The 16,609-nt window shown below is 44.7% G+C and overlaps 1 protein-coding gene across 1 annotated transcript; it reads left to right on the forward strand.

The window, feature by feature from the left end:
• The first annotated feature begins 291 nt into the window (after positions 1 to 291).
• NPY2R (neuropeptide Y receptor Y2) lies at positions 292 to 6,563 on the forward strand. The gene is made up of 4 exons (XM_065405780.1): positions 292 to 361; positions 432 to 515; positions 2,681 to 2,735; positions 5,372 to 6,563. The coding sequence occupies exons 1-4, from the start codon at positions 292 to 294 to the stop codon at positions 6,561 to 6,563; spliced, it is 1,401 nt and encodes a 466-aa protein (XP_065261852.1).
• Positions 6,564 to 16,609: the final 10,046 nt, after the last annotated feature.

Below are 16,609 nucleotides of genomic sequence, written 5' to 3' on the forward strand. Positions count from 1 at the left end.
TTAGCACATTAGCTAACAATTTCTTATAATGCACCTTTTATTCCTAGCCAAGAAAAATCCTAAAACATTTGTTTCCTGAGTAAACAAAGTGCTACTGCCAGGAGAGGCAGTCCTTGCCTCCCTTCAGGCTCTCCCTCCTCCTCCCCTTTCCTCCCAACCACCAGAGACGGATCCTCGGAGGAGACAAGGGGGCACTTGGGCTACCTGAATCCTCCCCCCCCCCCCCTACTGATTTTTGATTCCAGTTCCCAGCGCCTGGACAGAGAACAGGGTTAGCTGTTCATACTCCAGATGCCAATGAATTCTGGGGCAACAGCCCCACAAAACCCTACATCCAGCACCTGGGCCCAACTCCTCAAAGGTAGGTATGTGCTTAACTACCAGTACCTTTGGGGATCTGGGGCCTGACTTGCTCCTTTTTTCCCTTCCAGGCTGCCAAGTACCACTAAAGCACCCACATGGAGCTGGGACCGGCTTTTGTTGGCGGGTGAGGAGAAGCCACATTTATTTTAGAGGTAAGACTGCTTGGGGGGGGGGGGGGCGTGCATAGGTGTTGGAACTAGGGATGCAGCAGCACCCAGTGGCTTGAAGTGGTTTCCCTTATATCCAGGGTTTACAGTGTGGTTCAGTGGCTATCTGCACCCCCCACTACACAAATTGTTCCAGCCTTTGGGGGGAGTGACAAGCTCTGCCGGGGTCACCCGCTGGAGCTGAGTTTTTGCAGCCTGGGGCATGACTGACCCTAGTTTCTAGGGTGTTGCAGACCCCGCTACACAGCATCGCTAGCCAGGCAGGTGGCCCCAGTGGGGGGGCTTGGTTCAGTTCCAAACCCAACGGATTCCAGCTGTTACGCAGCGCCCCGCCCCAGCTCCCTGAGCAGCGCCAGCGCCCGCCCCCGCCCCTGCCCCTGCAGTAGCCGGCTCCGACATCCCCGCAGCCCCCACAACCCGTGACCCGGAGCGAGCTGGGGCGGAGCCGCCCCCTCCCCACGCGCGGGAGGCCGCCCGAGCTGGGCTGGCTGCAGGCAAGCTGCCCAGAGGCACCCGCGTCCCTGTGCCGGCAGCTCGGCGCTGCCCGTCCTGCCGGGCTCTGCCAGGTGAGCAGCTCTCCCGCCCCGCCCCGAGTCCCCGCCGCCAGCCGAGCAGACGGAGTCCGGAGATGCGGGCGCTGGGCGGCGGCGCCAAACTTTGAGCGATCCCGCTCGGAGCGCAGCGGGCTCGCCTCCCCGCCAGAGCGGCGCATCGCTCCCGGGGCACGGCTCGGCGGAGAGAGGCGCCGCTCGCAGCTGGCTCGGTAAGTCTGGAGGGGGCCGGGGACAGAGCCGCGCTAGGGCTACAGTTGGTAGGAGATTCCTGCCCGGAACCTTCCTGCCCGTCACCGCCTCCCCCCATTGAGCCTTTTGTTCCCCGCTCGCTCCGGATTTGGCCGTGGCAGGGCGGATTCTCCCCCTTCCTTCCCTCTTCGGGCACGGAGCTGCTCGGCACCAGGAAAGCAGCCCCTGCAGCGACCAAGGCGACCTGTTATTGAGCCCAGGTTTCCCAAGCCAGCAGTAGAGGCTGGCAAAGGAGCAAGGAGGCTTTTTCTTTACACTGGCTACTCCTCAGCCCTTGTAATCCTCAGCACCCATCGCCAGTCGGGGTAACCAGCCCTTGCCCTCTGGATCGCTGCTGGCCTCAACAAAGCCTTTAACTTCAGATGCTGGGTGACTGAAAATGGGCAGGCGAAAGTGACAAACTCAGAGCCTGTCTTTTAATGTCACCTCACCAAATGTAGAAAGAGACACACTAGGGAAGCCTTGGCTTCTAATCTTTAATTTTCCATAGGCACAATCTTACATACATGGCTCTGACTTTAGTACAAATTTTTAGATCCTGTTAATCAGGAGGAGCAAGGTGGTCATGAATTAGTAAGGGGGCAGCATCCCTAGAAAAGTGCACAGAGGATTTTTAATTAAGATTAGGGAATGTGGTGCATGTATTAAACATTTTTTTACATCCAAGTTCACCTCAGCCAAATTCCAAGTGCTTTACAAATGCAGGAATATTAATAATAGATTAGATTGTTTATAAATGTAATGTATTATTCCCTTTTGATTCTCCTTTTCTCATGACATCTCTGTAAATCCTCTACATTCCATCATTCATATAAAGTTACGTACAGAGCTCTAAAGGAACTGAGTGATTAGATATTCTAAAAATTATTTATCACAACACACAATGCTGTGTAATAGATACAGTTTGCCAATCAACACACTATCACAACTGAAGAGCTTACAGTGGGAAAGAATAGATGGGACACAGTAGATAGTATAGATCAGAGAGACGTGTAGTTTCTATAGTACTGTGGGAGAGCTTGATTCGTCACCAGCTGTGCAAGTTAATATTGTAGAACTTGTCCAGTTTATCTCATTTGTTAACTGAACATTATTTCTTCTCTGCTGGAGTTTCAAACCTCCTCTTCCAACTGTGCTGTGTTAACAAGAAATACTACCTTCAAAAGGAGCAAACTCCACACAGTACAGGAACAAAGAAAAAAAGTGGCAGGATGAAAGCTAATTGCTTTTTTGCTTAAAAGAAGGTGAAAGGAGGCAGGAGAAGGGAAGGGAATAGAGAAAAAATAGGGAGACATATTTTGAGCAAAGGAAGGATAAATGATTTGATAGTGTATGTTTTCCTCCAAGGTCTGGCCAATGTCTCACGATGCAAAGGGTTGGAACCCTGCGACCCCATCAAACGGTAATTCTCCTGCTGTTATTTGTAAACATTATCTACTCTATTCTCCAATACATAATTCTGAGATCTTTGGGAGTCTAGCAGTATTGGAGTCTTATCAAATCTCCACTGTAATAACAGATACAGGTAGTTCTCAGTTATCAGGACACAGTGAGAAGGAAAAGGCAGTTCCGAGGTTTTGCGTAGCATTATCTTTGTAGATTATAAAAACATCACCTGTATTTTTCAACAATATTGACAAAAAATATGGTAATTAGGGACCTAGCCCTCCCACCCTTGTTCAGGAAGTAGGGTCTCTGAAGTCTTGGGACTGATCATGTAAATAAGAGTTGCAGGATGAAGCCCAATGAGCTGCTGTCTGAATAATGCCATGTAGATCAGGCCTAAACCTCCTTTTGTTGCACAGTATGTAGAGGATAACACAATTCTTACTGGCTTAGCCTGAAGGAAGTTACTTTTCAGCTCATGTAGTCAAACTGTTGCTTTTAATCCACAAGATCCTTCATTCAAATTTTGCTTGTGATATTGTATGGGATGTACCCATAGCACAGAAGGCCTAGTCGCCTGCTGGGGGACAACACTAGTTGTAGAAGCCTGATATAGTGTCCAGACCCCAATAACCAGAAACAACTGCAAATGTAAAGACAATCCAACTAGTGTAGGAAATCCCATCAAAGACATTCAGTTATATGTTAAAACACTTTCCCCCTGTAAATTAAAAAAAAAAAATGTCTACAGTAAACCTTATGTAAATAAAAGCAATATTAAATCTCAGACATTAATAGCAAGATTATGTCTTTAGGCAGAGACCTGACTGAGGGGTAGGGCATAATTTGCACCATCCCAGGAGTGAAGGAGTAGCCCCAGGAGGCATTGTTTCTCAGAGACATCCCCTATGAAGCACAGTTCCTTCTCTGCTTCCCCCAATTCTGAAAAGGTAGGGGGTGGGAGTGGGAGGAAGAATTAATAATTTGCAATTGGCCTCTACCAGCAGCAAATTCTGACACCCCCACACTGGTTCACTTGTGCTGTCCAGTGCATTGCAGAGTAGAGCCAAGGCTCTGCTTGTTCCTCATCCAACACTACTTACCTACTCCAGGAGGAGGAGTAAGCAGGTGCACAGTGCTCACTTGCTCTTTCATCGATCTGGTCAGCTCACACAGAATTAGCTTTACAGCCCTTACTTGTCCTTACACACTTTGCACAGTATTATAGTGCAAGTTACAAATTAACCCTAAAATGCTTTAAATACAGAGCACCAACATTAAAATGCTTTAAATACAGAGCACTCAGTTATATCCATGCAAGCTTGTCGAAATCATAGGGTTGCATTGGTGTAGCTGAGTAGAATTTGGCTCAATATGTGCAAGGAAGACAACAATATGATTTTGATATGAGTGCCAAAAGTCCCATTATCCTCAAAGGGAGGAGGATGTGACCTGCTGTTCTCTTTCACTGTAGTCAGAAACTTGGTTGGCAACTTCCGCTGAGAAAAATGGTGGTATTCTTCCACAATAAAAGAAACATTACATACTTTTTATTTCTTGGTTTAAATTAGAAATTAATGGGTTACATAGACAATCCAGAACATTAGTAATGTTTTTCAGCTATTCTGCTTCTTATTGCGGTATGCAGTTGAAGTGGTGTTTGTAGCTGCCTTGTGATACTGGCTTTATTAAAGAAAAATGTCAGGAATTGGCCCTAATGGTTTAGAGCAGCAAGTTTGTATTTACTAGCTAAGATTATATGAATAAAAACTTGAATATTGAAAATACTTTGAGGAAAGTTTGGAAGATCATTGTGTTTACTTAGGGCTGTATTGATCCACAGATATACAGATCCACTTGTAAAATTCCCATTGGTATCAATGGCAGTTTTGTGCAAAAATCAATAGTGGTTTGGGGTATTAGTTTGTGACAAAGGATGTGTTGCTCAGCAGGATCCAAATCCTTCCTTTGCCCAAGTAAATATACTCCACTGTCTTCAAACTGCATTTGAGCTGTATCTCAAATTTTCAGCAGGAACATAAGAACGGCCATACTGGGTCAGACCAAAGGTCCATCAAGCCCAGTATCTGTCCTCTTGAGAGTTGCCAATGGTAGGTGCCCCAAAGGGAATGAACAGACAGGTTATCGTCAAGTGATCCATGCCCTGTCACCCAATTCCAGCTTCTGGCAAACAGTTATGTCTGAATAAAGATTAAAGGATTGGGCTTCAAATGAATGAGTGAGAAAGTGTGGACGTACCAAGTGCTATCTTGGCACAGATCATTGGTCCATCTTCTGAAGTCCAATATCTCACCTCTGGTAGTGGCCAATGCCCCCAGCTTCAGAGGAAGGAAATACTGTAACTTTGGGGAAACTTCTTGCTGAACCCAGCCGGTGGCGTTTATGCCCCACAGCCTAACCAAATATCTCTTGTGGTCTTAATTTAGTTATTGTAACTTCAGATGATACTGTCACTCATCTGAAAGTCTAACCTTCTTTTGAAACCAGACTTTATTAACTAAAATAAACCCTACTGCTAATTCTACTTAGTTTGTTCTAATTTAACTTTAATTTTTTGTATGTTTCAGATGAAGTCTGCATACACAATCTTTGGTTTACTCCAATTTGCTGTGTGTTTTTGCTGTGTTTCAGAGAAAGCTCCACTGTTTATTTTGGAATAGTCCAGATAACTGCAACCATGGGCCCTATAGGAGTACTGGGTGAAGAGAACCACACAAATGAAGTGAAAATGGAGCTGTACACCAGGCTATACTTGCCAGGCCTCACCACACCACTCAGTGAGCTGGCATCTGACCCCAAACCAGAACTGAAAGACAGTACCAACCTGGTCGAGGTGCAGATAGTCCTCATCATTGCCTATTGCTTCATCATCCTGCTGGGTGTGATGGGCAATTCCCTGGTGATCCATGTGGTCATTAAGTTCAAGAGCATGCGCACCGTGACTAACTTTTTCATTGCCAACCTGGCTGTAGCTGATCTGCTGGTGAATACCCTGTGCCTGCCTTTCACCTTAGTTTACACACTGTTGGGAGAATGGAAGCTGGGCCCAGTGCTGTGCCACCTGGTGCCTTATGCCCAGGGCCTTGCAGTGCACGTGTCTACTGTCACCTTGACTGTGATTGCCTTGGACCGGCACCGCTGCATTGTCTATCACTTGGAGAGCAAAATCTCCAAGCGAATAAGCTTTCTGATCATTGGAGTGGCCTGGGCTGTCAGTGCGCTACTGGCTAGTCCCCTGGCCATCTTCCGTGAGTACTCTCTGATTGAGATCATTCCTGATTTCAAGATTGTGGTCTGCTCTGAGAAGTGGCCTGGTGAGGGGCAACTCAACTATGGCACCATCTACAGTGTGTCTATGCTCCTGATCCAATACGTTTTGCCTCTGGCAATCATCTCCTATGCCTACACCCGTATTTGGACCAAACTAAAGAACCATATCAGCCCCGGGGCTGGGAATGACAACTACCACCATCGGCGGCGGAAGACCACTAAGATGCTGGTGTGCGTGGTTGTGGTGTTTGCTGTAAGCTGGCTGCCCTTTCACACTTTCCAGCTCGTCAGTGACATTGACAGTAAGGTGTTAGATCTGAAGGAGTACAAGCTAATCTACACAGTGTTTCATGTCATTGCCATGTGCTCAACCTTTGTTAACCCCCTTCTTTATGGCTGGATGAACAACAACTACAGGACAGCCTTCCTCGCAGCCTTTCAATGCGAGCAGCGACTGGATTCCATTCACCCTGAGGTATCAGGAGCATTCAAAGCCAAGAAGAACTTGGAAGCAAAAAAGAATCATTGCACGGGAACCCCTACCAATGTCTAAGAATGTCAGGCATAGAAGAAAAAAGGAATACACTCTGGCCAGAGAGAGATCCGTTTTGACAGATGCACTTTTTATACATAGTTTTAATCAAATAAGATGGAAGAAAACCAGCAAGTTAAAGTGTCTGTTCTATGATTCCAGAGAGAGTTGGTTGCCATCAACCATATACAATTACACAACTTCAAAGAAATATAAAAGATATTTCATTTATGGCTGTCTGTATTGTGGTTGGAAAGAAGTCTCTGTCCCAACCTTTTGCTAAGGCAGCAGTAATGACAAAGGCAAGGAAAGTGTTTGCCATTCTTGCCCTAAAGAGGATGAATAGATTAATTGTTCCTCAAGAGCCTCAAAACTGGAAGTTGGCAGTGTGGACGTTGTATGCTGCAAATAGGGACTCCTTCAGAAGCTTAAAGCATGCTCTAAGAGTGAGGCTGGGGATCAGTGAAGCTCATACTTTCCATCTCTTCCCCACTGCAACTACTCTGCAAAATGTGGGTTTCCTTAAGGAGAAGATACACCACCATTTTTGCCTCATTTAAGTAATATGAATATTGTTACCATAGAATAATTCCTAAAATCAAACTGCTACTACTAGAGCATTTAGGTCAGGAAAGTTAAAGTTTCTACCTAATTTGTAATCTGCTAAAACAAGTGGAGTAATAAATAATTCCTTATGACTCAGCCACAGTTATGCTGGGGAGAAAAATACAAATTTGGGGCCTGATCCTGTATTCACAACATACCTAGAGCTTTCATTTAGCATTAGAGATCGCTAAATAGGCCAGCACACTTAAAAGGGAATTTGGAGCAGGTAGTGAATGCAGACTCAGGTCTTTTGTGAGCACTTCTTAAGTTGAGGGAACCGCTAGTGCTTGAACTTCTAGGCACAGCTCCAGTGTCTGAAGTACCATTAACTCTACGGGTTTTGAATTATTCCTGCTTTATTCCTACATAATAAAGTAGGACAAAATTTGATCCTTTAGAAAGGTTGCTAAATATTAATGTGCTTTTCAGTGTTTGTGGTTTTGTGTCACACACATCCTGCCTTGGATCTTTTCCCATCATCAGCCACTATAAGATTAAAAATATCTGAATGAAGTGTAACCTAGTAACAGTATGCTCAGTTTATATATATTAACCAGTGAACTCTGCATGTTATAGTAATAGTTAGTTACATTTCTTTGGCTCAGGTAGAAAACTCGACTCTGTTTACTGTATTGTACATGGCAACGTGCAACTTTTCTGTGTCTTTGTCTAGCCTCATTGAGCTCATTAAAGTTAAAGAGTTCAAGCTAATTTCAACCACTTTTTTCCAAGCTAATTTTGCTGCCTAGCTTGGGGGGGGGGGGGGAGGGGGGAAAGGAACCCCAACAAACTGTGATACTTTCTACTTCTCAGAGAGATTCTCCATAGCTAAATTCACTCAAATTCCTTAATTTTTCTATTTTTCATGGTCCTCTAAATTGTTTGTGAACTTTTTTATTACATATGATCTATTTAGTATTTTAGTGTGAGATGTCATTACATCACAGATCTTTATCATGTGGGGAGATTCATCTTTATATATATAGATAGATAGATAGATACGGCATCCTGCCCTTGTTTCTTACACTGCTGTGAAATCATTCAGATGTATATCTTCACAATCAGAGAAGGAGGGGGCAAGAAAGAGGGACTAAACTGGCATTTAAGGAAAGGTATGCATCACTTTTACAAATCTTCACCAAATCAATTTTTGTCTCAGTGATAACAGTGCCCAGAATGTTTGTAGTTAGCCCACGCTGTTTAAAAAAAAGTTACAGGCAAGGAATTACTGGGAGAGATTACTGAAGTTTCAAACCTATGATGTATAATTATTATTATAGACAGCAGTATAATTCATTTACAGTCAAGTGTGTGAGCTGTTTATGAAAAAACACATTAAAATGTTTATCCTGCCCTCAAAAAGCCTTCAGCCCCACAACTCTTTAGATAAATGTTCTGACTCAAATCTCTTGAGCTTTATATATAGACAGTTTTAAAGTAACTATGACTGTGTTGTGCTAAATCTACAGTTGAAGGCCTGATTTTCAGTTACATTATGGCTGCTTTACATCACCTGGTGAAGGGGCCTCAAACTGGGTATAAATTACATTGGCATCCATTTCAAAGCACCTTTACCTTACCAGAGAGGTGTAAAGCAGCTGTAGTGTCAATAAGAATCTGCCCCACAATGCTCTGTTCCCATGGGAAGGCTATGCCACAGTTTCTATCAGCCCAATCCTGTTTTCCTGGTGCATCTAAAGCTCCCACTGATGAGTATATGAGGATTTCAGGATCAATCCCTTATCTATTGCAATTTATTCTGGCAGGTCTCTCTGTGTAGATCCAACTGCATCTGCCAAATATGATCGATTTTTACCCTGTATACTTAACTAAGTACATGTTTTTGCTTATCATGTGCTTCATTCATGTCAAATTCAGAAGGGGTATCCTAATCTTTTATTTACTGATGTATTATCTATCTGTGGTACTTCTCTATTGCCCCTATTACTGTAAATCTGAGTATCTCAAATCTTTTAATGTATGTATTCTCACAATACTCCTGTAAAATAGTGAAGTGTTGTTATTCCTATTTTATAGGTGGGAAACTGAGGAAGAGAGCGGTTAAGACCCAGATCCTCAAAAGTACCTAGTTGACTAACTCCCATTGCATTCAGTGGGACTGGGACTAAGGCTATTTCTACACTACAGCCTTTGTTGGCATATCTTGTGTCATTCGGGTGTGAATATTCCACCCCCCTAAGCGACATAAGTTACTCTGACAAAAGCGCTTGTGTGCACACTGCTATGTCAGCGGGAGAGCTTCTCCTGCCAACACAGCGTTTGCCATTCACGGATGTGATTTTGTTATGCTGATGGGAGAGCTCTCTCCCGTCAGTATAGTGTATTCACCAGATGTGCTGCAGCTGCATCAGTACAGCTGCGCCACTGCACATGTAGACATGCTCTGAGTGACTTGCCAGGGTCACACAAGAAGTCTCTAGTAGAGCAGGAACTTAAACCTGGGTTTCCTAAGTAGTAGGATAGTGCGCTAACCACTGGACAATCCGAGACCAGCATTGTAAATGAGATTGGCATTAATGAGAATTAAACAGTTTTTACCTAGAACTGCAGTCTCCATATCGTTCAGCCAAAATATGAATGAACAGGAAATGTGTGTGTGAATTTGAAAAAAATAGTTATGACATTATATGCAATTAAAATAGGGGGTCTAGTTATGCACAAGAGGCTGATAGTACTTTTTCAGATGTGTCATTTTCTGTTGTGCTGTAGAGCTGCACAAAAATTACATAGCTGTATAGGGCTGGGGATAAGAATATAGGAACTGAGGGTATGTCTTCACTCAGTGTAAGCCCAGGCTCAGACTCACACTCAAGTCTAACCCCGCTTCTGACTACACACAAAACATGCTGACCGAGGGTCCAAGCTTCCCTGCAGGGGTTGCTCTGCTAGGGTCTTCCGGTGGGGTGGGGGAAGAAGAGGAGGAGGGCTTTGTCCTTCCCATGCTGCACCTGCTCCCTGCACCACACACACCTTTCAGCTCACAGGGAACGGAGGGGGCAGCTGTTCTGCGCTCTGCGTCCCTGCCTCGGCAGCTGGACACCGCCTCTTTGGTCCTAGTGCTTGCCTGTTTCCTGTACGATGGTGAGTGCCCATGGTAGGGGGGCAGAGCAAGGGGGATGGGATGGGGTTGGGGGAAGAGCGGTGTGGAGAAAAGACAGTGGGATAGGGCAGGGGGAAGAGAAGTAGATATGGGAATGGGAAGCAGGAGCCCAGCCTGTGGTGTGCCCTCTCCAGCAGCCCCAGTAGGGAGTTGGCCGCAGCAGCACAGTGACATAGCAGGCCGTGCCGGAGTGGCTGGCAGCAGTAACGGGCTCCCCCATTAAGCTGGCTTGTCCCCCGCACCCTCAGCACCGGCAGCCCAGCTACCACTCCAGATGAGGGGAGAGAGTCAGTGAGCCAAGGAAACTGGTCTCAGCGTGCACGTGTCCCCCAACTATAGCAGTCAAACTACACCTATGGGATGTATCTGGGACGGTCTATAGACTGAAACATCCCTTTCCCAATATACCCGGTATGTTGGTTCAGTTTTGAAATGTAACATTTTATGTCCTTGAGATTCCACAAGAATTAATTCTGTGCTACCGCACTGAGCTACTTTAGATGATAACTCTGTTTCTTGTCCTATTTTAGGCCCCTCCACCTCTGTTGGCAGCTGTACTGCCAGAACTCCACCTCTGGTCCAACATACCTTCGTGGACCATTCCAAGAGGAAGCATTTCCTTGATGAAGGTATGGTTGGGAGGGCTGTCAAGCAGGTCCAACATCAGAAGCAGAGGGATGTAAGATTGGTACAATGGCATGCTGAGGGGCTGCAGAAAGGCTGAGGTGCTAGGGAATCTGGTTAGCTTGACTCCATGCTTAAATGTGGATGTCAGAGCCACAGGTTTGAGCCCTGGTTAGAAAAATCTTAACATTGGGTTAAGAATCAGCATAGACGCACAGGCCCAGGTTTTTCTAACCTGCGTGAGCTGACTCGAGTCCCACTAACCCTGGGCTTATATTGCAGTGTAGACATACCCTGATTCTCCATTGGCCTGCGCCTTGTATAGTCATGTCTTCTATGTAAAAGTCTAATAAAATGCAGATATTTCCAATATATTAGTGATTTGCATTAAATTACACTTGGATTAGTAATTCAATGAAAACTGTATTATATCTGTCAAACATGAAAATGAATGCTGCACATACGGATTAGTGTAATCCATTCATTGCTTTATGGACTCAAAAAATTCCCTCAGAGACTTTTACTGTATAAATCCAGATGGTGACCCGCAGGGATGGATTTTGCATTTAGCTACCCGAGTATCAAGCATCACAAAACAAAATACAGACAGAGGCCTAATTCTTTTTTACATTTCAGTGGTGTAGCTTAGGAGTAACTGTTGACCTCCATGAAATTACAGTGGTGTAAACCTAATGTAACTGAGAGGGGAAGCAGGCTTCTCTCTCTCTCTAAGGGCCAGATTTTTTAATGGTGTTTAGTCACCTGAAGATGCAGATAGGCAGCTAGGGGGTTTTCAAAAGTGCTTGAAGACCAATCTGCATCTTTAGGCACTTAAATACCTTTAAAAATCAGGCCTTTACTGTCTATTGAAAGGCAAATAAAAAGGATCACATCCATTATAATATTTAGGTCTAGCTATAATGAACATTTTAAAGAAGTTAATCAGTTTACAATCAAGCTTATTTTGACGCAATGATATTTTTCACATAGGAGTATTTAGATACACAGTACCCATACGAAGTAATTTAAGAAAGAAAAGTCTTTTAGGAAAAAGGGCTGTTGTGCCCTCCAGTATTATAATTAAGTATCCAAATCTTCTGCTTGGTTTTTTTAATTTTAATTTTTGAAACAAAGTTGGTAGCAATGGACTTGATGCAGAATAGAAGGACTTTTGGCTGTTAGGCACTATATAGTATCACTTGGCTATTACTGGACAGCTGCATCTGTTTCTTCATGCCAGAAGTCTGTTTTAACTTCATCTCTTTTGTTTGGTTCTACTTTGGGAAGAGACAAGGTTTTCTGTCCTTTTGAGGTAAAAGCACGCTTTAGTCTGGCAGCTTTGTAAATGTTGTATTTGTCTCCAGATCTGAAAGCCACAGCGAGTCCACAAAGTGGCAAGTATCAGAGGGGTAGCCGTGTTAGTCTGGATCTGTAAAAAGCAACACAGAGTCCTGTGGCACCTTTAAGATTAACAGATGTATTGGAGCATAAGCTTTCGTGGGTGAATACCCACTTCGTCAGACTCATGGGACACTTCGAAGTGGGTATTCACCCACGAAAGCTTATGCTCCAATACATCTGTTAATCTTAAAGGTGCCACAGGACTCTGTGTTGCTTTCCACAAAGTGGGTTTCTGAGCTCCATTTCCTGTCAGTAGATTTAGCACATGACATTTTCAAAGCTCGGTACACACATTAATGAATTGATACCTGGGCCAGGTAGCTCTATGATTGCCCATTTTAAAGATGGGCAAACTGAGGCAGAGAGCTACAGAAAGTCACATGGTGAGCCAGTAGGAGAGATGGATTAGAATTTGAGACTCCCATTTCTGTGTTCATTCTGCTGGACCATGCTACCTACCTACTTCAGTAGTGTCTATGTTGGACTGCTCAAGGTTGGTATTAAAATTCAGGCATCCTAGGAGTCATCAAACATTGGTATTCTTGGCTCTTATTCTGACACTTGTAACTTCCAATTATTCCAATATTCTGACACTTGAAACTTCAGGACTAAAGAAGTAAGTCACTGTTCTTCTCAACAACCGCACCATGGGGTTGCAGCTGATTTGCACATCTCTCTGTTGTCCTTTCAGCCTTTCCACTCATTTGTCAAAACAGTTCATGTCAAGCTTTTCAGTCTCATTTACACAGATGTTATGGCCACTCTGATCAGATTGGACACACTTCTGTCTAGAATTTCGGGAGCTTTCCTGGTTAATCATGATTTCAGTCTCAGCTGGGGAAAGGGGTGGCTGAGTCACTCACACCAGACTCTGGAGATAAAGAAATCTCAACTCCCTTGCTTCTGCCCATTACACTGCTCTACAGCCAAAATGCTTCTGAAATAAATGTAGTCAAACGTTACTAATTCTGGGTCACTGAGAACGAAAATGATGCTTAAAATTGTTGATTGGCTCTAGTTTTTAAGATATGCTATTGGGTCAGTATATACGACCCTTGACTTGGGAATGGCGGAGGATAAGTGAGTTATAAAGGGAAGGGATCTCAATTTAAACCAGAAATGACTAAAATACATCTTTGACTGGATCTATGAATAAATCTATGACTGGGATTGGACAGTACTTGCTTTTTAGGCAAAACAATGAATAATGCAATCTGAAGCTGGTATTGCATCATACATGATATGAATTGCATCATGTTATTCCTAGAAGTCATGGATGATGCAATCATAACGAAGCTTACATCACTCTGCTGAACAAATTGCCCTAGATCAGCTCTAGAAATCATACAGTGTCGTGCTCTCTTATTTGTCAGTGTTTGATTTTGCAAAGGGACACATTTCTGTTTAGCCAAAGTGAGCAGAGATGCCTCGTACTTGTGTGAACAGTGCAGATAACTTCTGCTATGTTTGTGGTGAAGTGACTTTTGCATCACAAAAGCGCAGTATAACCACTAAGGCTTTTTTAACCAATCACCTTTATTTTGGCTGCAAAATTGGAGATCAGGACAAGAGGTGGGCCCCACACATATGCTGCAACACTTGTGCAACAAATCTTCGTCAGTGGTTGAACAGGAAAAGGAAATCTATGCCTTTTGCAGTGCCAATGATTTGGAGAGAGCCAACAGATCATACCAGCAATTGTTACTTCTGCATGGTGCCTCCAGTTGGGAAAGGTGAGTCAAAGAAGAAAAAGTGGACTGTGCATTATCCAAACATTCCATCAGCTATACGCCCAGTACCCCACGGAGAAGGACTGCCGGTTCCTGATGCACCAGAATCATTGAGTCAGACGAGGAAGAGGAAGAGGATGAAACTTCTGGTCCTGAACCATCAATGTCACAGGACCCACATTTTCTCCCACCCTCCTCCTCTGAACCACACCTCATAACACAAGGTGAACTGAATGACCTTGTCAGAGATTTGGAACTACTCAAGAGTAAGGCAGAGCTGTTGGGCTCCAGACTACAGCAGTGGAATCTCCTAGCAGGTGATGTTAGGGTTTCCATGTTCCGTGACCGTCAAAAGGATCTTGTCCCATTCTTCTTCATGGAAGGTGATCTTGTAGCCTGCAACAACATCGATGGTGTGATGGCAGCCCTCAACATCGTTCACGATCCAGATGTGTGGAGACTGTTCATTGATTCATCGAAGACGAGTCTTAAAGCTGTTTTACTGCATAATGGCAGTGTTTTGCCATCAATTCCAGTTGGTCATGCAGTCCATATGAAGGAAACCTATGACAACATGAAACAACTTTTGAGGTGCATAAACTATGACCAACATCAGTGGCAGCTTTGTGGCGATTTGAAGGTTGTTGCTCTCTTGCTTGGTCTGCAGACTGGATACACAAAGTACTGCTGTTTTCTCTGCGAATGGGATAGTCGTGCAAGAGATTCCCACTACATCAAGAAAGATTGGCCACTCCAACAGTCATTGGAGCCTGGGAGGAAAAGTGTTCAGCATCCACCACTTGTTGAATCAAGGAAGATTTTGTTACCACCCTTACACATCAAGCTGGGACTGATAAAGAACTTTGTCAAGGCCATTGACAAAACACAAGCAGCTTTCAAGTACCTACGTGGAAAATTTCCAAGGTTAAGTGAAGCTAAGATAAAGGAAGGTGTCTTTGTTGGTCCTCAGATTCGTGAACTTCTTCGAGTGACCATGCACTGCGTGGCAAGGAAAAGGCGGCATGGAAAGTCTTCCAGTTAGTGGCAATAAATTTTCTTGGAAACAACAAGGCAGACAACTACAGGTTGTTGGTGGACCTCCTCAAGGCATACAAAAGCCTTGGTTGCAACATGTCACTAAAGATACATTTTTTGCACTCTCATCTAGATTTTTTTCCACCGAACTGCGGAGCAGTGAGCGACGAGCACGGCGAGCGATTTCACCAGGACATTGCAACAATGGAGAAACGCTATCAGGGCAAATGGAGCCCATCAATGCTTGCAGACTATTGCTGGACAGTGACAAGAGATGCTCCATTTAATGAATACAAGAGACAAGCCAAGAAGCGCCGGGTAGACACTGAATAGGACTAAACTAGGTACATAATAGTTTTTTGCCTTTTGTTTCATAATAAATTTTATTTATATCACCCTTTTGCTGATTTTTAAAGTGTTACATAAACAGGACAGGTGAAATATTATCATGTAAAGCAACCATAAACACATGAAAAGACCTAGGTTTACAATTTATGATTAAAACTCTACTATCTACACAATATACATAGACATAAAATGTAAAAACTTAAATATCTTAGGGTATGTCTACACTACGAGGGTAGTTCGATTTCTCTTAAATCGAATTTGTGGAATCGATATTGCGAAGTCGAACGTGTGTGTCCACACTAAGGACAGTAATTCGACTTTGTGAGTCCACACTAACGGGGAAAGCGTCGACATTGGAAGCGGTGCACTGTGGGCAGCTATCCCACAGTTCCCACAGTCCCCGCTGCCCATTGGAATTCTGGGTCGAGCCGCCAATGCCTTCTGGGTAAAAAAAAGGGTAGAGGGTGCTTTTGGGTAATTGTAGTCATCCGTCCGTCACTACCGCCCTCCCTCCCTCCCTGAAAGCGCCGGCGGGAAATCAGTTCACGCACTTTTCCGGTCAGTGACAGTGCGGATGCCACAGCACTGCGAGCATGGATCCCGCTGCAACCATCGCTGCAGTTGTGGCCGTTGTCAACGCCTCGCAGCTTATCATCCACCTTTCCCAGAGGCAGATGCAGATAAACCAGGCGAGGAGGCTACGGCACCGCGGTGAGGGCCTGAAGTCTGAGAGTGGCACAGACCTGTCACAAAGCACAGGACCCAGCGCCGAGGACATCACGGTGACAATGGGTCATGTGGATATTGTGGAACGGCGATTCTGGGCACGGGAAACAAGCACGGACTGGTGGGACCGCATAGTGCTGCAGGTCTGGGATGAATCCCAGTGGCTGCGAAACTTTCGCATGCGGAAGGGGACTTTCATGGAACTTTGTGAGTTGCTGTCCCCTGCCCTGAAGCGCAATGACACCCGGATGCGAGCAGCCCTGACTGTCCAGAAGCGAGTGGCCATAGCCCTCTGGAAGCTTGCAACGCCGGACAGCTACCGGTCTGTCGCGAACCACTTTGGCGTGGGCAAATCTACCGTGGGGGTTGTTGTGATGCAAGTAGCCAATGCAATCGTCAAGGTACTGCTCTCAAAGGTAGTGACCCTGGGAAACGTGGAGGTCATCATAGATGGCTTCGCCGCGATGGGATTCCCA

The sequence above is a fragment of the Emys orbicularis genome, chromosome 5, assembly GCF_028017835.1.
Source record: "Emys orbicularis isolate rEmyOrb1 chromosome 5, rEmyOrb1.hap1, whole genome shotgun sequence".
NCBI lineage: Eukaryota > Metazoa > Chordata > Testudines > Emydidae > Emys > Emys orbicularis.